At 37.4% G+C, this 21,798-nt stretch overlaps 2 protein-coding genes and 1 long non-coding RNA gene across 4 annotated transcripts; 1 reads left to right on the top strand and 2 right to left on the bottom strand.

Annotated features, from left to right (window-relative positions):
- Positions 1-2,008: 2,008 nt before the first annotated feature.
- LOC134820039 (uncharacterized) lies at positions 2,009-2,770 on the top strand. The gene is made up of 3 exons (XR_010160839.1): positions 2,009-2,094; positions 2,210-2,294; positions 2,491-2,770. It is a non-coding gene; the product is annotated as an uncharacterized LOC134820039 (long non-coding RNA).
- A 1,106-nt stretch (positions 2,771-3,876) lies between these two features.
- On the bottom strand, positions 3,877-19,160 carry LOC134819209 (thioredoxin domain-containing protein 5-like). Of its 2 annotated transcripts, XM_063829017.1 has the most exons (18): positions 19,081-19,160; positions 18,751-18,871; positions 16,482-16,616; positions 15,983-16,080; positions 15,348-15,474; positions 15,041-15,220; positions 14,837-14,908; positions 14,560-14,698; positions 14,057-14,192; positions 12,319-12,459; positions 11,636-11,816; positions 6,907-7,086; positions 6,465-6,591; positions 6,042-6,202; positions 5,781-5,913; positions 5,488-5,638; positions 5,114-5,222; positions 3,877-4,817 (listed from the first exon to the last, which is right to left on the bottom strand). In XM_063829017.1, the coding sequence occupies exons 1-18, from the start codon at positions 19,113-19,115 to the stop codon at positions 4,635-4,637; spliced, it is 2,409 nt and encodes an 802-aa protein (XP_063685087.1). In that variant the 5' UTR covers positions 19,116-19,160; the 3' UTR covers positions 3,877-4,634. The 2 variants fall into 2 exon arrangements, with proteins under 2 accessions (XP_063685087.1, XP_063685088.1); XM_063829018.1 differs by lacking the exons at positions 15,041-15,220; positions 15,348-15,474; positions 15,983-16,080.
- Positions 19,129-21,755, bottom strand: LOC134819210 (uncharacterized). The gene is made up of 6 exons (XM_063829019.1): positions 21,576-21,755; positions 21,211-21,269; positions 20,842-20,944; positions 19,790-19,896; positions 19,335-19,575; positions 19,129-19,216 (listed from the first exon to the last, which is right to left on the bottom strand). The coding sequence occupies exons 1-6, from the start codon at positions 21,753-21,755 to the stop codon at positions 19,157-19,159; spliced, it is 750 nt and encodes a 249-aa protein (XP_063685089.1). The 3' UTR covers positions 19,129-19,156.
- Between the last annotated feature and the right edge of the window lie 43 nt (positions 21,756-21,798).

Genomic DNA, 21,798 nt, shown 5'->3' with positions numbered 1-21,798 from the left:
AACGAGCGCGCGCGAAGTTCAACAAGCTGTGTAGACGCGATACCCAGCCAGTAAGGCCTGCTGGGTTAAGACAAGTCCAACATGGCGCGCGTTTTGATAAGTTATAAACTTATTGACGGATGTTACTTGACGGATGTTAATTTTCTTCGAAGTAGCGCGCGCCACTTTCGTCTCGAAATATTATATGACCACCCGATGGCAAGTGCTACAAAGTAGCGCGCGCCGGGCCAGACCATTAACAATTGCCAAATAAACTTTCAACCGGCAAAATGTTTTTATGTTTTAACTTGAATATATATTAATGGGTTTATTACTTACCAGGAAGCGCATCAAGTTGGACTCGTCGACGGTCCTAAAATTGGAACAAATATTTTACGAGTATTACCCGTTAAATATATATCAAATATGCTGTATTAACAATTAAGATCACCTAACCATAAAACCATTACCTGAGGACCCCAGGCTATTATGTTCATTAACAATAAAGATTTGGCGGAATGACAGGCTGAGCGCGGCCCAGTAATAAAACCATTGCATGCTTAACTTTTTATTTGCACCATACTGCACTGCAGGCGCGCTTGTTTCACAAGTAATAAGTATATGAAAAGCCGGAAGGCGGCGCCGGGCGTGCATTACAAATACTGAATACTGCAACATGCAAGCAATTATTAAATTTAAAATTATATGCTTGTTTTTTATAAAACTCTTTTTATATAAGATTGTTACATATAAACAATAAGTTTGCTCTAACCATGATTATATGTAAAGACCTGATCGATTGCACCCGCCGAAACCAGAAACAAGCGGATAATGATTAATCGATAATCTTGTAGCGCGATGCGTTACTGTGCCGCGTCGCGCACTCAATGAGGCTTCTCACAGAAATGCGCTACTGTGCCGCGCCGAGCTGAGATGAATTGACATCGTCAATTAATCAATAATCATTCTACACTCCACTGTTACGTGACTTTCGACTTTTTTTCAATGTGTTCTCTAGCTGGCCCTTGTAAGGAACCTCGAAATTCTATATTAATTTCAATCTTCCTTTAAAGATAGTTAAATGACTTAGGCTTATAATTATAGTTAACAACCATTTCCATAGAGGATAGATAGTAAATTTGTTAACGATAGAAGTATACCAGAAATGGAATATACGTTGACGTTTAATTAACAAAAGGACACTTTCTGTGAGAAAACTATTATGGAGGGGTTAATTAGGAGCACAAGACCAGCCTATCACAAGACGAAGCGTGACGAGGAATGATTAGCAGTGGAGTTTAAACAAGGAGTTACCTGAGGACCCCAGGCTATTATGTTCATTAACATGAACACGAATAAAGATTTGGCGGAATGACAGGCTGAGCGCGGCCCAGTAAACAAGGAGGAGCAATCTCGATCGTGATGAACAATACTGCGTTCCCTGAGAAAAAGCTGGAACGGCAGAATAGACTCTGGGAAATTCAGGGAGATATAGCGGAGAACGATCGAAGGACCGATGTCTTTCTCACGTCAGGGCAGTCTGTCAGTGCAACGTGCTTGTAAACAGAGTTCAGTAAGCCGGTTCCGCCCGGGTGCTTTAACCTTTCCAGTCATAAGTATTCCAGTAAGTTCCTTGCTTTAAATTACTGTTCGCCGTTTAAATTAGTATTTTGTTTCTTATTAAAAGAGTCTGACGTGAAATTTATATTTACAATGTTTCTAGTGTTTATTCACGTACCCTCTAGGCATATAAATTCTATGCAGTACACTGAAAGTAAATTCTTACCACTACCAGGTTGCAGTGGATCCGATCCGTCACATCGAATAGATTCCCCCGTACATTAAAGAACAGTGACTGTTAAGTAAGTGCAACTTGATTAGCAGAAGATACATATAATACCTCCTCCAAATAATTAATATTCCATTTATCATAAATAAATTATCCTTCATAATTGCCTAACGTTCTGCCATCTTAAATCCTCGTAAGAGTAATTTGCATGATTCTTTGATTACTTTTTATCCAAAGTTTTCGGGTAGAAGTAAGCTAACGACGATAAGATTCCCGATCTCCTTCTCACTTGAAGGACCATTATACGGATTGAAGTTGTTCTCGAGGTAAATTCCTTTTCCATTAGTTTTTACATAAATAGGTTTAAGAATATCTTTGGTAATCGTAGTTCTGTGCTCTCAAAATTATATACTTTGTACAAAATTACGTTTCCGTTCCCAGGTAGAGAGACACGAACATTCCTGCTCAAACCGTGCTGCCTTTGCCGATACCTGCTAGAATAATTGATTCTCCTTCGTCAACCGAGGTAATTAGTTCAGTTATAACGTCAGCATAAAATAGTAGTTGTCTTAATAATTAAGTTGATTAAGTATTGGTTGATAGAGCTGTAAGAATTGATATTTCTTTTATATTAATGTTTACGAGTGCAGGATTAAAGTAGTTTCCCGTTGGTTACGTAATAAATTGTTTCTATTGCCATAGTTAAAAGATATTGCTTTCAGACCATTCGTGACAGTCAAACTGTTGACGGTGAGACTCAGTCAAAGACGCGTGATATTCCAGCCCTCCTACACTATTTCTAAGAGAGAGACTTATCAAAAGGTGATTGCACCAACATAGACTTAGAGTTCCTTTAACTAGGTTATGAGAAGAATTTCTACCGTTTCAATTAATTAGTATAGTATCAAAAGGTTACTTCCATTGTTATATAAACATCTTTCAATTTAAGAAGGTTTTCGCTCATTAATTATACTACCATTAGTTGTTCTATATTTTGTTCTATATTGTCGTTTCAATTTGTGTCAAACCACCAAAATTGAAAGTCTGAATTATAATCACTAACCGCACTAAATTAAATAAGAAGTAACATGAAACTCTGAATTCTAGCAAAACTATAATTTCCATAAAACAAAAGTTTTAAGACGCTCAATCGTGGGTTCAGAACCTTCCGAAACGGACTCTCTTGATATAACCGGGGCCTCCCATGTATAGTTCTAGCCAAGTCAAAAGGAGCTCTAAATAAATAATTTCTTGGAGGAAATAAAGTACTACATACCATGGACATGGGAGAGGTGATTATTACCCGGTACTTGCAACTAACACCTGACTAAATTGGTACCGTGGTTAATAACAGCCCTTAACAACTATTTGAAACCCTAACCCTCTAATCTGATCCAAGCATTTGCTGAAATTCCTAACCCTAGCGAACGATGAACGAGAAATTAGACCAAATTCCTTATTATATTATAGTTATATGTTATAATATGGCCATATCACGTGATCGAGACAGTTGTAATTCGCCAATGGCAATATCTCACCAACACACAACAGCCAAGGAAGCATTTTATTTTTAACCCTATGTCATGGGGCATATATCAATCACCCGGGTGATTCGGAATCAGCGTCCAAAATACACCGCGATTCAAGTTTGTTTCAACTGTCGGGGGGCCCTTTTAGAAAAATCTCGAAGATCGAGTGTAGATAGATCGATTTAGCTTACTGGGCCGCGCTCAGCCTGTCATTCCGCCTAATCTCTGTTTATGAACATGATAGCCTGAGGTCCCCAGGTAAGATTTAGCACGCTCTGAAACAAGCGCGTCACGTAATAAGTGAAAATTAATGGTTATGTGAAGGTCGGTATAGTTGCAGAGCAGAGCAGCTTCGTAAACCATTACTATTAGAATTGGTTATCATACCAGTTCTATAATTAATCTACCTTGGCGAATGGTGTGGCACAAAGTGAGAAAGATATCATGTTTGAAGCTTTAGTCACTTTAAAATTGAGTGTTCTAACATCTAATTCTAAGTATTTTCTTTGACAAGCAATGTTTTGTTAGTGGTTAGAACAACATTTTAAAGTTCGACTGATGAAAATAAAAAACTCCGTCTTTAAGTCAGTAGTTCAAAAATAAATTTGATCTTATAGTTATAATACAGTCAAATATAGATTGAAATACCCATGTAAAAATATCATAACGAGAATAAAATTGTATAAATGTATATTGTATAAGCTATAAAGTTTATAAAAGTATAAAAAGTTTATGTTACAACATTTTGCTAGTCGAGATAACTCTATATTAGTAGGGGAAATCTTAATGTTTTACATTCATGACATTATGTACAATATAAAATGTAAAAAGTGAGTGTTTGATTATAAATTGCGGTGTTTTTTAGATGATATTGATCAATATACATTTCTGATAATAAACTTTCAAACCACATATCAAAATACGAGAAATAGTCTTACACAAGGTAATAAACCCAGTCAATAAAAATAGAAAGACAATTTAAATACGTGTTAGACCCTAATTAAAATGACACAAAATATCGAAAATGCTCGAATGATCCTTACTGAGAAACGCGAAAAAACCGTCAAGAGATCTATTTTTAAGGTTATTCTAAAGATACCTAAAGCCAAGATTTAACGGAACTCTAATTTTTCCACATACCCGACACTCGGGGCAAATTGACTTTATAGCTAGCCTTCCGAAAATATCAAACCAAATTACATAATTTCCCACTGAAAAAACTGGTGAACTCAATATCAAATATATAAGTTCCTGTACAAAAATATCAAAAATAAAAATTATTTTACTATATAAAAAGTATTATAATATTGTATGTATATCAAGTCAACAATAAGTTATCAAAGTTCATCTTTGGCCTGTTCTCCCTTGGATTTCTTCTCCATGTGACTCTCGATAAACTCAATCAGTTGGGCTTCACCTCGTTTCATACACTCGAAACTAACGTTCAAATGCTTATCATATAAGAATAGTTGAGGGTAATCTTTCCTTGTGTTGGACTGGTAGCGTAAACAAAGGTTCAACTGAAAAGAGGAACTAGTCAGATGATAAATATCATAAACTCTCAAAATTCTAGTCGGGAGCTCACCAGCGATCTCTTCGCACTAGACGCAAAATAAAACAGAAACCGAACAAAACCGTTACTTCATAACGAGATTCAAACTCGCAACTTATCGTTTGTGACCAAACTCTAATTACACAACGTTAATTAATTAACTAATTACACAACATTAATTAATTAATTAATTACACAGCGGTCAATTAATTAACTAATAACACAACATTAATTAATTAACTAATTACACAGCAGTTAAATAACCTCTATATCACAGTCTACTCGACCCATTGTGATTCTCTTATCATCCATGTACATGGTGGCTATCCTGTCCCACGTGTCACTCAGCTTATACATTAGCTTCTTCTCACTCCTGGGATACAACGAGTGAGGGGTTTGGGGGGTTACAAATATAGAACAAGAATGCTTTATGTCACTTAAATATAATTAACTGGCCAGGTATGCAGGTATCAAAGTACCACTTTCAAGTGGGTAATATAATCATGTACGATAAATTGTAAAAAGTACGGAATAAATTCGCCGATTATCCGTGGTATGACAATGAAAACACTAAACAGTAATTAATTGATAGTAGATAATATCTCCAATAAGTTTAAATGTTATAAGTTATAACGTACCCGTAATAATACAGCACAAACAGGAAATCTTTCTTCTTATCTTCGAGGAGCATCAACATGTCCTCCTTGTCCAGCTGCCACACAGCGCCCTGAACTCCGTTTAGTTTCTTCTCTGGCACTAGTTCTGGTTCCTCCACAGGTTCTACTGGGGCTGCAAAGCAAGATTACGTTAATGATGATATTTTTAAAAAGAGTGGTGAAAACGTCTATAACAACAGTTTTCAAGTCCGAAATACCAACACTAAATATGTGATAACAATTTGAAGAAGGAGATAACAAGATAAGCTACTCACCACTACCGTCAGCAGGTGCAGTCTTCAGGAACTTATCAACAAACTGCATTATATCCTCCTTCTTACGGCGCTTACAGGCGTGTTTCAGTTTCTTGTCGTTCTCGAACAGGAACAGGGCAGGGAAGACGTTAACCTGGAAGTGAGACGTTAATATTTTGTGTGTAATGTGTTAAATCTTATGTTGAATATGCTAATTAAGTAAGCTTACATTTCATAGCACAATAAGTTAAAACTCAATCTCTAAAACATGACCTACTATACCTTGTGTTTGTCACATAGTTTCTCGTGAGCGTCACAGTTCACTTTAGCCAGCACAACATCTTGTTGGTTGATGTAGTGTTCTCCAATTTCCGTCCAGATGGGGGCTAACTTTCTACAGTGCCCGCACCATGGCGCGTAGAACTTTACCAGCGTGAACCTGCCTGGTTTAGGAGATATTCATGTTGAGTTTTTGTTATAATTTACAAGGTTAACCAGTGAAGTTACCTTCACCTTCATACTTGACATTTATAATTTAGAATTCTTTATATTTATAATTACGAATTCTTGATATTTAATATTACAAATTCTCGACACAGTAAAACCCCGAATTACCACGGACTTTGGGGAAAGAAAAAACCCGCGGTAAATCGGGGATTGCGATAAATAGTCAATAAACTAACAGATCACACAAAAAAAACGTACTTTTCTTCAGCTGAGCCTTGAAATTATCATCTCCTAGTTCAGTCACAGCTTCTGTTTTAGGGGCAGCTTTAGGTGTGGAAGATTTAGCACTAATCTCAACAGCACGCCTCTCCCGAGATTTCTCTTCCTGCAAGGGATGGTTCGTAATTTTTGCTTTTTTAAAAGCAAAATGAGAAGTGAATTTTAAGTGGCTGATTGATGCTACTCTAATATTGCTTTTGGGCAGTTTGTGCCTTAACCGTGCGTTAACCGTGCGTTGACCGTGCCTTAAGAACCGTGCCTTATGCAACCCTTTTGCCTTAACCGTGCCTTAACTGTGCTTTAACCGTGTCTTAACCGTGCGTTAACCGTGCTTTGCCACACTACCGAATTGCCGTTAAGTCCCACAACAAGATAACATATTGTAACATCAACAAATTATCATATAACAAACGAATATCACCTCGATCTCTGCCCTCATATCATTGCTTTTCTTCTGCCAGGCGATAACGTCCATAGCAAGATGGTTAGGAGAACTGTTTATGTGAGACTGTACTGATAAGAAAGGGTGTAAAAGAGGCTCTGAGGGGGCTGCTCCCGGATCTATCTTCTCGTCTATATCGTATAGAACTATGTATGGGACCTGCAATTAAAGATGGGAATTAAAACTGGAATTTATATAACCATTCTATGGTCAGTAGAGCTCATATTTTATGCAAAAAACGGTTTTTCACAATGAATACTTGTGTCTTATGTTAAGGTTAATTAAACAAGTTAATATAATTCATCAACATTCGTCCATTGCTAACTTTTATTCTTATCCAATTTTTTTCTTTTCACTTTTAAACCCCTTGAACCCATGCGGGGTTAGTGCTACTTCTTGTTTACTCAAGTCGGCTCACTCCCATCATAACCTTGCAAACACGATATATATTTCAAGGCTGCGTCGGGGTGGCTGAGTTTAAGTTGCAGGGCTGAGATTTTTGTTGCCACTCAGTTTATCAAAACCAAAATCGCTGGTTGTTTTGATTTTCGAATTCTACAGGTCATGAGTAGGCGTGCACTTTAAATATTAAGTTCCAGCCAATGAAATCACAATAAAGCTGCAAACGTTTTGTCATTATGTTGGTTCAGTAGTAAAATCATTGGAGTTAACGGTGAATATGATAGGATAGTCGGCTGTGGAGACAGTCTTGGTACGTCGGTAATACCCAGCATTATTGCGCACAGATCTTTATGACCGGTATTGATAGAAATAGTTCTTTATCGGTGACTGGGTTTTTCGAATAACTCTGGAAAATCAAAACTCAAAACTAGGCAACTATCATCTGATAATATAATTATTTTGTGTTTATAAACTCGGATCTTAGATAAAGAGTTTAAATCTTTAACAAATAACGATCTTATTGCAGATATTATTTGTGATTTAACGGTACCGTATCGATGCGTTTACTGATTTTGTTTCGTTAAATCATAATTTTAACAGGAAAATTGGGCGATTATTTTACGTAATGCTTTCCTGAGTTTGAGATTGAATTTTTAGCGTTTCAAATTCTAGTATAAAGCTGTTCACAATTGAGGTTGGTCTACGACACAGTTTATTCTCGAAACTTGTGCAGATATTAACTGTGAAGTATATTATTAACTTCATTGTATTCCATTACTATTTTATAAAATCACTATTGATAGATCAATGTCTATTTTATGATTATCTTACACCCAAATTGAAGCACATTTGGCTGCACTAATGTAGAGAAATTAAATCAATCTAAAATGTCTCATTCGGTTTGATTTTAGTAACCTTTCTTTTTCCGGTCATCTGTTCTTCCAACTATAGTAATAGTATTGTCTGATTATGGATTAAAATTTTTCAATAGCCAAATTTTTCCACTTTGAAGGCCTAGCACAGAATGGATCATACACATACATGCTACATGAAGAGGTCTCCTCCTAGTCGTTGGAATGGCCTGCATCACACACATCTCTTCTACGGTGTTACTGGATCAGTAACATTAATCAATTAGTTAATTAATTTCAGGAGACTTGCCGATCTGGCAGGGGTATATCAAACTTCTTAAGCTATCACTTACAGGAGATAAAATAGGTCACAAAAGTTCTATTGTGTCGATCTTGGCCGATTAGGGCAATATGTCCACTCCATTTTTATTGCTGTCTATGTTATTTAATTTTTATCGGTTATTGTTACAATCTTGTAGTACTACTAGTAGCTGTTTTTTTGTAGTACATGCCCTGCTTCCTTCCTTTCCTAAATTCCTTACAGGCTCCTCCAGCATCCTCTCTTAAACCCTTTTCACTCACTTCATTTCACTCATTCACTTCATATTTTATTACCACAGTATCTGCCAAAACCAACATGGCCCAAGTGGAAGGGGGCCTTGACGTTGTTTCCCGCTTGGCCCTGCATCCCATGCTGACTGTCGGCCTCCACTCTAAAAAAACTTACCTTCAGTGAAGGCCGATGGTCGACAATTAGCGATGTAAGAGCTTGGCGGGAACAAATCCTGTCCTCCTTTTACACCTTCGGGACGACTTTCGCAAATGCGAGAGGAATGACCCGAGGAGGGCTCCTTTGGTTTTAGTAGGTTGCATATTAAAAAAAAATAAATAAAAAATAAAAAATAAAAAAAATTAGTTAATTACATTAATCTGCTAAGGAATTTTGTATCGTTTCCTAGCAATATCAATATATTGTATCCATCAAGCCCGCATTCATTTCAGATTCTTCATTCTATCACGATTCTATGGCATCTACTATCGGGACTTTGTTAGTCGTTACTGTAGTAGATATTATAAACATTATTTCTAAATAAAAGTCACAAGTACCAGTGTTCCAAAGCCAAGTTCATACCAAGACTTTTATTATAGTCGCATTATAATCAGAATGCAATTTATTGAAATCAATATCCCAATTTAATTTCTCGTGTCAGTAGCCGATATTTGGAATTGTATGCACTATATACACTTTATTCGCACTAAAGAATTATTTACATATACAATGTACATATAATAATCAATGCTGCGATTTATGGTATCATTTATTAGTAAAACAAGTCGTAAGATAAATAACACGTCTAGGAAAATAAGGATTCTACAGAAAGATCATGATGTACTGGAAACTATTGACAGCCCTGCTAGCCCTCCATTGCACCATCCCCACTATATCGGCCTCAGAGGGATCCTTAGCAAAGGCACTGTAGTTCAGTGCCACCCTTGGTGACTACGTAAAGTTTTCACCTGATATGAGCCAGGTCAAAGACTCCCTAACGGTGTGTTCATGGGTAAAGAAACAGCTGACTGGTAAATACAGATCCTGGTTAAGCTACAAAACGTCCACACACAGCTGGGAGATCCTAATATCAGATAGTGGTATCTACAACTATATTCACAACAGCGGCAATTACCTGGCAAGTGCTGTTACAGTACTCAACACGTGGACTCATCAATGTCAAAGCCGGTCAACAAGCACTGGGACAATAAGGACCTACTATAATGGTACTCTGATAGGGTCTAAAAGTGTTTCCTCAGCTCCATTAGAAGAGGGGGGTGTCATCACTCTGGGACAAGAAGCTGCCACCCCATCAGCAAGGGAAATATTTGGTGGGCAGCTGATGAAACTATATCTTTAGAAAAGTGCTCAGTACAGGAGAAATTTCAGAGTTATACAACGCTGGGAGATGTTCCGATGTAGAAAAGAAGCACCAGGAAGTCAGGTTCATCTCCTGGAAGAGCATCCTGAGTCAGGACAGAACTGGTAATGTCACAGAAGTGGATTCTGGGTGTCCTGCTGAAGAAGAAGAGGAGACAGAAGAGACTAAAGAAGAGAATGGAGACGTTTGTGAGTGTCTGGAAAAGAGCCACAGTATTTGGGATATTCTCCTTGATGAAAACTATCTGAACCAGACCCTGACAGCTGAGAAACTGAACCAAATCAAAAAAGTCTGGGATATATTAGCGTAATGTCTAGAGTGAACTAGTAGGCCCTTCTTTTGTCTTTCAATCTTATAGCTTAAACCTATATCTTCTGTGTTGGATCTACGAAACTTAGGTGATCAAAATGTATACATTTCGACGAGAAATGTTTTTCTAATAATAAATTCTCTCAGACCATTTCGTTGGATCAACAATCACCGAGGGTATAATTGCCCATTTCAAGATGTTCCACCCCAAAGTAAGAAAGGAATGTGGTTCAGATTAGACTGAGGGATTAGAGCACTGAGTGAGGTATCACAGGTACAATAATTAACTACATTTAGTCATAATAATAGTTGTTAAATTAGATTTAATCTTAGGACAATCCAAGTAACAAATTCTAAGTTTAGAATATTCATTTAATTGCCTTATCTTTGTCAGTATCTTGGAGCTTTACTATTTGACGAGGAAGCTGTCTGGTTAATAAATATTTCACATTTCAGAGTACCAGCAGTAGGACCTACTGGAGGTAACACAGCTTTGATTCGTACCTCAAGAAAAGTCTGACATCGCTCAATCGGGATCTGATTATTATATGAGGAGTGAGGACTTTACTGTTCTAAGTTCTAACATTATACATTATACATTATACATTAATATTAATATAGAGACCATGGATAGAAAAATTACAAAAGTCTACACTGTGTTTTAAAAAGTCCGTGTTAGAAAGTTTTTACTTACGGTGCACCGTTTTTTTATATTTTGATAATCATTCATTACTTTGTACTTTTTCATATTGAAAAACGTTTAAACGAGATGATAGGGTCGTTTTAAACTTTTACAGTTTCAGGTAGAATTTAGTAATTTACCTGTACATTTCATTGTTTTTAAACCTTTTTGTTGATTGACAGTTAGTTCATAGTATTGATCCACGGATTTTCAAGGGTAAACATTTGAAGAAGACAGAATACACTCCGAATGAAAATTGTATATAATTTCATGTCTTGTCACTTTGAAGATTAACGTTATCATAATGCATTGGTTTAATTTGTGTGAATCACACAATGTACAGCGATAGTAGATTAGAATTAATATTAAACATATAATACACCAAAAGTAGTCATGAAACTATGTGAGAAAATAAAAAATTAAGTTGAAGGAGAAGAGTGGCGATTTACGATTATACCCAATTTATAATTCATGATAAATAACTAATAATACATAATATAAATGAATAATAATTATTTAAATTTAAATTTTACCTGCGTGACGCCCATTTCTTTACAGAGATCCAAATCAATCTGACAGTAAACAGTCGCCAACATGAGCTTGTCATTCAGCATAGTCTGTGACTTAACGGCTTTCCACGTTTCCTCGAAGTAGTGCTGGTTCATAACACAAGCATTACACTGCTCCGCTGTGAACAGTACCATCGTGTACTTCCTGGATGGTAGACCAACTTTATATTATTATATATTATTTAAAGTAATAAAAACACTACAAATCTATTATATTTATTGAGTATTATGTTATTGGTTGGGAGCATTTAATTCTTATATGAAGAATTTGTTACACTGGAATGCATAAACGAAGAAATTAAAAACAAAGTTGTTGTCTTTTTGAATACACCAAATGACAGACTTGATGGTGATTTTCATGGATACGACTAAACTAAAGCAAGCGAAATATAAATAGTCAGGTTGTCGTGCCCCAAAGTTTCTTACTCAAACCCTAACTTTAACTCCAACCGCAACATTACCCTTACTCAAACCCTAACTTCAACTCCAACCGCAACATTACCCTTACTCTAACTCTAACCACAATCGGTTAATCCTACTCTGGGGCACGAAGTTCTGGGGTACGAAGTTCTGAGGCATGAAGTTCTGGGGCACAAGACTCTGGGGCACAATTACATATACAAGAGAAGTAGAACAATTTCACCCACCTTACTCCAAGAACATTCCACACATTCTGACTGGAGATACGGAAAGGCTTAGTGTTAAACTTCAGATCGTCTTCTATAGCGGTGTAATATTTCTCCTTGACGTGATCTATTAAGTTGTTCAGCGTCCGCTCCTCTCTGTATCTGAATAAACGCGGAAATGTTAACTTTTGTTTAAGGGGGGGGGGGTTCACCCTGATTTTTTTGTGAAACTTAGTTTCGAGATAGCAGTTGACCAACAAACTAGGACCGGTGACCGAACTTTTGAGGGGGTCCCGGACCCCAACCGCCAAACGGTGCCTGCGGGGCAGCCACGCCCATATTTGATCCAAATTAGGCCCAATTTAGCCAAATACCCTGAACATGCCCAAAACCCAGATTTTAGGTGCTCTACTTGTAGCTAGTGGTCCCCTGAACTCGTATATGAATTTTCATCAAGATTGGACAAAAAATGACTGAGTTATGAGCCAAAAACCATATGACCATATTTGGGCATACGCACCAAATTTGATCGATTTTGGCCCATAAATTGGTCAAATATCAATATTTTTGAATGAAACCAACTTTATATGGAAGATAAGCCTATACTACAGATTCTCTATGATTATCAGCTCAATATCTACCTAACTGTGGATTCTGTGTTCAAATAGTTGCAAAAAATGAACAAAATCGCCCATATCTCAGTTCGCGATATTTGCAAAACTGACTTCGCTCAAAACAATAGAACTCAATAGGGTTTCAATATTTTTTCATGAAATTTTCAGAATCAACGTAGAATCGCATTTCGACCTTAAGTTTTAATATGGAATTTTGAGTTAGGCCTTTAAAAAAATTTGGCGGCCAAATTCTGAAATTTGCCGGGCATTTTTCAGAATTTGGCCGCCAAATTTTTTTAAAGGCCTAACTCAAAATTCCATATTAAAACTTAAGGTCGAAATGCGATTCTACGTTGATTCTGAAAATTTCATGTAAAAATATTGAAACCCTATTGAGTTCTATTGTTTTGAACGAAATCAGTTTCGCAAATATCGCGAACTGAGATATGGGCGATTTTGTTCATTTTTTGCAATTAATTGAACACATAATCCACAGTTAGGTAGATATTGAGCTGATAATCATAGAGAATCTGTAGTATAGGCTTATCTTCCATATAAAGTTGGTTTCATTCAAAAATATTGATATTTGACCAATTTATGGGCCAAAATCGATCAAATTTGGTGCGTATGCCCAAATATGGTCATATGGTTTTTGGCTCATAACTCAGTCATTTTTTGTCCAATCTTGATGAAAATTCATATACGAGTTCAGGGGACCACTAGCTACAATCTGGGTTTTGGGCATGTTCAGGGTATTTGGCTAAATTGGGCCTAATTTGGACCAAATATGGGCGTGGCTGCCCCGCGGGCACCGTTTGGCGGTTGGGGTCCGGGACCCCCTCAAAAGTTCGGTCACCGGTCCTAGTTTGTTGGTCAACTGCTATCTCGAAACCAAGTTTCACAAAAAATTCAGGGTGAACCCCCAGCCGTTTAAAAATGTTAACATGGAAATATTAACATTTCCATTTGTTTTCACGGATTTAACTTGATTTAGTTACTTTTCTGGAGTTGTGCTTTCCGGTGGTGAATGTCACGTACAAATGGATTTTATTATTATGTTTTTAAAGAACAAAGATACAACTTTATCAAAACCACAGTGTCAACAATAAATCTGATCAATTTAAGATAAAATAGATAACCCTTACCTATAAGTCTGTTTCCCGTCAATGAATGTGAACATAGTGGGGTAACCGTAAACAAGATGTTTCTTACACAGGTGCTCTTCATTCTGACAGTTAATCATCGCTATAACTATATCTGATACGTCTCGGAAACTTTGAGCTGTGAAATTAGTCTTGGTCAGCAGGTCAGTTATAAAACTACTGTGATAAAAATAAAGATATTGTTAAAACAATTTTAGAGTTCAGATTGACCGGTCGAATAAAAATCATTAGGTAAAGTTTGGGAAAAACATCTAAAACCATTACTCAACAAACTATCTTAATTAACAAATCAAGTACAGTCAAATCCCGATTTTATAATGTTAAAAAAAACAAAACCCCGATTTACCGCGAACCCCGATTTACAGCGGATGTTTCCCCTCCTTCAAACTTCGCGGTAAATCGGGGTTTTATTGTAACTAATTAACATTCCACCAACATTCCACCAACTAATTAACATTCCACCAACTAATTAACATTCCACCAACCTAAGAGTTTCCAGGTAGGTTTAAGTTTCTGACAGTGACCACACCACGGCACAAAGAACTTGAGGAATACGAGCTTGTTGTTGGTTAGGGTGTAGTTGAAGTTCTCTGACGTCACAATCAAGGCGTGTCCTGATCGCTCCTGTAAGAGTGCATATATATCCGTTAAATGTGAAATATTTGAGCGATTCTAAACGCAATTGAAAGAGTGTAGATTTGAGAAATATTTAAGCAATTTTGAACGCAAAATGTTTTAGTTCTTCTTCAAAACGGGACTCACAGGTGCATCGGAAGATTCGTCTATTTTCTCTCCTTTTGGGATATCATCAACTGTTGCTTCTTTTTCCTCATCCTGTTTTAGAAAACCAACTGTTAGATAACCGAAGCTTTCGCAAAATTTTCGCAATGAATTCCCTCAAACAACCACAAAAACCAACAAAAAAAGGAAAATTTAGAAACGATTGAATCCTGAAAAATGTCTTACTTTTGTTAGCCGTTTTTTTCGATCGACATATCTGTCCTCAGGTTCTACAATGAACACACCAGGAGGCGGCGACTTGTACATTTTCTCTAAAAATTTGAAAATCGGGCCGTATTTGAAGGTGCCACTGTATTTGCTGTGATAAACACCCTTGTAGTACACTGCGATTTCAGAGCCACGAGTCTAGGGGTAGGTGAATTTAGAGGCTGGAAAAAACACTCACAAACAGTGCTATTTTTTCAATGAACGAAACAGGACATTTGCTACACTATACCAGAACGATCTAGAATGTTCCAGAAGGTATACCTACATCAGCTTGTTTGCAGGTTCCACGGTTAAAGTTACAATCTACCCTGCCCGGTAAGATGAGGGGGTGGTTAGCATAGAGGACGTGAATATCACCCCACACCTTGTCACACTCTGGACACCTCCCGCAGCTGGGAAGAGAAAACGTGTCAGGAAAGAGAAAACAAGGGGTCGGGAATGAGCAGGTGGTCTAGCTGTGATTCAGGTATTTGTTAGGGAGCGCCCTTTTAGTCTGATTTCGGGTTGGAACTTTTGAAAGCAAATTCTATGTCAAACGCTGTTCATTAATGATTCTATAACCACAATGAATAACCTTGAGCCTTAAACATAAAACCTTCTAAGGGAAGGTACATTCAGTCAATTGCAGACTCAGTAAAATTAGTCCGAAGATGTCAGAAAGTACGAAGGGCGCTCCCGATCAATCACTTCACAATAATGAGTGCGATTAATTTGTGTACACAAGTTGGTGAGGATTTCTTATCTGTAGAAAATGAATCAAGGGTCGGATTCAGGATGTGATGTGTGTCTGAACCGCCGACATGCATTATTTAGACATACACAAAGGAATGCTCAACACGAATAGCAAAAAAACCGAGCAGGAACCAAGTGAAAGGCCCTGAACCATGCTGACACACTCACGCTGACGAATAGTAGTACACAAAGCTAACGTCATATCGGTGAATTTGCTCGCCGATATTTGAAATTGTCAGCTCAAATATCTTCCCCAAGTTCCTTCTCTAGGAATGGTGGAAGTAAGAAAGCGGCAAAATGGTGTTAAGATTGTAAATGTGCTTTTGTTAATTTATGTTTGTCAATGTCAATCTATGATTTAATCTAGTATGTATACTTTCAGATATGTAGCCGCTTAAATGTTAGGTAGTTCTTTAAAGGCTTTATGATAATTTGTGTTGAATATTGTTTTATTGCTTTTACTTTGATTTACAATCATGATCAAAACCAGATTACAAAAGTAATCCAGCGCAAAAAAGTTGTCATCGACGTATTTGACGTATTTTGTCGTATTTGAGGGAATTCATCATTTACAAGTTCCCCCTGTTTTGACGACAAGAAAAAAAACCATTTTGGTGGATGAGGGAACCCAAAAAGGAGGAAAAAACATACTGATAGTGGTACTAACCAATATGTGTCCACCCTCCGCCAGGATATTGAGAAGTCTGACGATGTGAGAATCGTACTGCTCTTCCGTGGTGAAGCTTATCTCTTTTGCCAGTCGTCCCATGAAACCGTGTTTCACAGTCGGAAGGTCAGTCATCTGAGACGAGATGGTGAAAATTTAGCTAAATATGACATTCATCAATAATCAATATTCAATATATTATATTAAAGTCATTATTGTAATATAATATATTATAATAATAATATAGTAGTAGTAGTAAATCTTTCAAAGTACGAAATATCTCTTTAAAAGAGCATCCTAGGCACCTTATAGATATCAAAACGCATAAAAAAGAAAACAAAAATATCAACCATCTTCTAACTTCTTCCATTCCTCCCTATCTAAAGCCAAAAATCTAAGGTCTTCGAAATCAGTCAAATTCTTAAGTCTAATATCAAGATTTCTACTAGTCAAGTCTTTTCTAATAACATCTAATAAGTTTAAACATGGTCTACCCCGCCTCCCTTCCATAAAAATATCAGAATTTATAGCAAATAACATAGCTTTCAGCAATACTCATAGAGGTGTATGCTGGTGAGTCTTCCTGTCCTCTTAAGATATGTCCTAACATTCTCCATCGAAACTTAGAGACTCTCACAGACAAGGGAGTGACATAACAACGAGCATAGAGTGCCTCATTAGAAATAACCCCAGTAGGCCATCTGATGTTGAGGATTCTTCGGAGGTGTTTGCGATGAGCAATATCAAGTTCATTCAACGAAGCTAGTGGTGCAGCCCAGGAGTTGCAGTTGTAGAGTAGAATAGAGACTACTTGTGCCTCGTAGATTTTGATCTTCCTTTGGACTGAAATCTTGCTCTTCATCCAAACTTTCTGAAATTTACTAAAGGCAACATTACCAAGGAATATTCGATTCTTGATATCCTTAACAGTGCACATCAACGATCCTAAAGTTTTGTTAGAGCGCCACTCTTCATCACCTCTATACACTTTTCCAACAATCACCTTGCGTTTAACAGTGGGTTTAGGATCTGCTAAATAAAAATGGACAAATTCAGTCTTGGAAGAATTGATATGAAGGTCCCACTGCTGGAATATATCTTTAGCGATAGGAAGCATTTCTTTGAGTGGAGCAAGTTCAGTGTTATTAAAGTCAATATCATCAGAGTATTCTGTTTCGAGTGGCATGAATTCTTCTGAGATAGGAGGATTAGGGATTGGATGATTTACTGGGTAAGGTGTTGATGATACTTGGGAGAGTACAGATCTGAGGTGAATAAGTGCAGCGGCTTCAACAACAGTAAATAGATTACCTGATAGTGCATCTCCTTGAAATGCTCCAGTTGTGCTTTGGAACTCAATTGATACAGTATTATTGACTTTTACTTTCAACACTGTGTTTGATAGTAGGAGCCGTACCATCCTAATTTCATCACTAGTACAGCCAGCATCTTCAAGAACATTGAGTACTGTTTCTCTGCTGATGGTGTCAAAGGCACTTGACATGTCTATACTCATTCTGTGGTAGCTCCAATGCTTTCTAAGTACCACTGAGGTTAGCATACGTTGAGACCAAATTATATCGCCACAACTTCTACCTCTCTTGTAAGCACTTTGTGTAGGACCGGTGTACTGATCTAGCTTGCCTTGGATACGTTTTAGGGTAATCATTGACAGTAATTTTCTGGAGCAGTTTGAGAGGGTGAGAGGTCTGATGTTTGCTGCTGGACCAAGTGGTTTCTTAGGCTTTTGGAGTTATAATAATATAATACATAATAATATTATATAATACATAAGTCAGTCATCTGAGATGGTGAAAATTTAGCTAAATATGATTTACATCAAAATGTAATACTTGAGAGGTGTCGTCAGCTGTCAGCTGACGGTACCCCTATCGGAGAGCCGAGAGCTGATTATACAAAATGAAACGACGTGTTAACTTTAAGGTCAAACAATTGTTTCAATCATGTTCAAACAAAGTAGTGTCCGAAGAGATCCTGCGTTGTTTGAAACAATTGTTTGACCTTAACCCGATCATTTATTTTGTATCATCAATATATTATATCATGATAAGATGATATATATACCTATTATTGAGCGACCTATGTTTTCAGGGAAATTATTCTGAACAATTGACTGACAAATTTGTGAAAGTGTTAATAAAAGACAATAAAAGCCAGTAAAAGTGTCAATAACAGTCAGTAAAAGTTCGTAAAAGTCAGTTAAAGTTGGTAAAAATGTCAAGACAGTTTAAAAGAAGGTGGCACTCACTTCTCTACATGCTTTAGGAGCGTTGTATTCGTCACAGTTGATAGCAAATATTTGGAGGTCCTTGGTGTCGCGGTATTTTTTAGACAGCAGCTTAAACATATCCTCCAGTTCTGTGCTTTCGCTGAAATTAAGTTGCTTTTAAGTCAAAATATTACTGAACAGCTTGTCTTGAATAGGTAAACTGAAGATTGTAATATAATTTGTTGACTTTAGCCCCCTTCAAGCGTGAATCAAGGTGGGGTGGTCACAATGTCACACAGTGAGATAAGACTGGTGGACCTATTAAAGCTTATCGAAACTGAACACAGGTGATGCAGGTAGGTGACTTACTCATTGAGATAGAAGGCCAGTAAAGCACCCTCCATGTAAGCAATATTAGCATGTTCACTTTCCGACGTTATGTAGATCAGACGGCTATCTCCTGGTCCTCATCTATAGTCTCCACGGAGATGTCCACCTCAGGTTCCTGAAATAGTTACAGTTCAGGATAATGAAGTGGGGAGATGAACCATGAAGTGGGACTTGCTACCCAAGAGAGCTAGGAGGAAAGCACTGAAACAGAACGAGGTGTAAGCCTCCCTTACCCTCGTTTTAAACACGAACACCTGCAGCCAATACTCCAGTCTCTCCACCAGGAAGTCCCCAGTGTAGGTAAATATCTGCTCGCCTAGGAACTTTATACAAGGCAGCAGTTGCACTGAGAAGGGAGCTTTCACACAGATGTGACTCAGTTTATCACAGTCTATGATGTATACCGGAAGACTGAACTCTTCTGATAAGTGGGCTCGGAGACTCAACACGAAGTCTTCTACGTGCTCTTTTTCTCTGAGAATCAATTGTGGGATTAAGATCTTGTATTAATTGCCAATCATGCGGGTTTCATGGTTCCTAGCTACATGTAAAGTACCTCTTTTAAGTGATAACATAAAGTTATAGAAGTGCACTGATTTATAGCCAGCAGATGGCAGGCTTAATCTGACATGGTAAATTGGTAGCTTATCAACAAATACCCAAAGTCGTATCAAGTTTCAGTACTTACTCGTCGTACATGAAGTACACTAGAGCATGAGATTTTCCCAAAACGTCCATGTCCGACTCCTCCAGATGGATTAATCGGGTTTCTTCAGTTTCCAGCAAATTCTCTCCCTGGTGGTATCAAGGTTAGTGATGTAAGTGTGTGACACGTATTAAAGTGCGGTGACCTTAGTCGTAAGGGGTAATATAGGAAGCGTAATCATATTTGCAACGTGGCGGTATTTGACAACGTAAATCTGCCAAACGTGTTGATACGCGCGTTGCGCGCACCGAAAATTTTAAGCATATAGTGTTGTTAGAATACAAAATTGTCATTGCGCCTTACATGATCTGTATCAGAAAATCGAATATTGCCACTGGTACGAGAATTTTCTGCTGCCCAAAACGGAGTTAAACTTCTCAACACCTCTATCTGAGCCGCTCAATTCGGCAACTCTATTTATACCATCCCTCAATAAACGACGACAGCTCGAAGACTGGCAAGATGTGGTCTGGCAAGGTGATTCCGAGTTAAAGATAACCAGAAAAATTAAATGGGTGGACAATTTGTCTGTTATTTAGATATGATACTGGTGGGGAGGTGGACCATTATTTCACATGACACGTGTCACCAGGCTCCAGGATCCGGGGTAGGTGGTCCAGGTTTAAGGCCACGATGGTTCTTGGCCCACTCAAAATTCGAGCAATTCTCATTACTAATTACTCTTTGTATAACGAGCGATTCTTATTACTAATTACTCTTTGTATAACGCTAATTTTGTATTTAATTAAACATTTCCCAGTACAGTCAACCATATCATATTTGAGGCGCCCATTTAGTCTGAGACTCAATCAGACCCCAATGAAAACAAAAGCTCATAGCCTGGAATCAATGATCCTCGATGACTGGAGTCAAATAATCTCAAGAGCGGGAAAATCTTAAAAACGCATGTGGCAAATCAGACACACGTATGTATTATCAAGGTAACTACTTACACGTCATCATAATGCGAAAACATTCTAGGCTCTAGCATTTTAGTGAACAACATCAAATATCCGATTGATTAAAAATCTTACGAGGAGGAGAACTTTGATGGAATTCTCCACAAATTCCAACAGAGTGTCCACGCTGTAATCTTCTTGGAACTCCCTTACACCGTTACTCAACACGAACAGTACACTGAAAAGGTTATTAGTTTAGTAGTTGAGAAGGCAGTGCGATTGGGTGTTAGGGGTCCGGCAATTCTAGCCCCACTCTGTTTTTCTGAGTTTGACCATGATGTATCAAACAAAAGCAATTGGGATGCAGAAAAATATTCCACAATTACACAACAGTAAATCTATTTCCAGCAGTTTTGCTACAAGATTTAAGCAGTTTAATTGATTAGTTACTTAAAGTAAGTTCGTGTTAAATTTAATTGATCAGTTATTTAATTTATGTATTACCTGGGTAATTTAGTTACTTGGTGGTCGTGACACTTTTTGTCCTCTATATCACAATTAACCTGAGGATATTCAGATGAGTTACAAACGGTATTTCAAAAACTAAGTAGCTAATAATTGCTTCGTTGTATTGTAAATTACATCCTTGTTTGTTGTGCCTAAGATGATGAAGCTGTTTACCAGAATGGTTTTTGTTTGTCTTGTTTTCAATAGAAATAAGCCAGTGAACTGTAATTCATAAACTGATTAATAAGGGATTCATACCATTACTAAAGATTAAACTATGATTGAACATTAAACGAACTGCAAAGAAAGACATGACCAAATAAATATAACTGTTTAAAATGCACACAAAAATAAGCACATACCTCTACAAGTTTTATCCCCTCTGGCTTCAACTTGGCCAGCTGATTCCAGGCTACTTTCGCTTGGTCACAATCAGCACAGTCGTTAACAGTGAACAATATAAGGGAGGGGGTATTATCAGCTATCTGATCTTGAGCCGTCAAAACACCAACAAGAGTGGAGAGTAGTAATAGGGGTATCATGGCTACAGATGTTGTTATTTACTATTTAGTGTAATGTATTACA

The sequence above is a fragment of the Bolinopsis microptera genome, chromosome 8 (genome assembly GCF_026151205.1).
Source record: "Bolinopsis microptera isolate Bmic1 chromosome 8, MBARI_Bmic_1.0, whole genome shotgun sequence".
Taxonomy (NCBI): Eukaryota; Metazoa; Ctenophora; class Tentaculata; order Lobata; family Bolinopsidae; genus Bolinopsis; species Bolinopsis microptera.
This window is presented reverse-complemented; position numbering and strand designations above follow the sequence as displayed.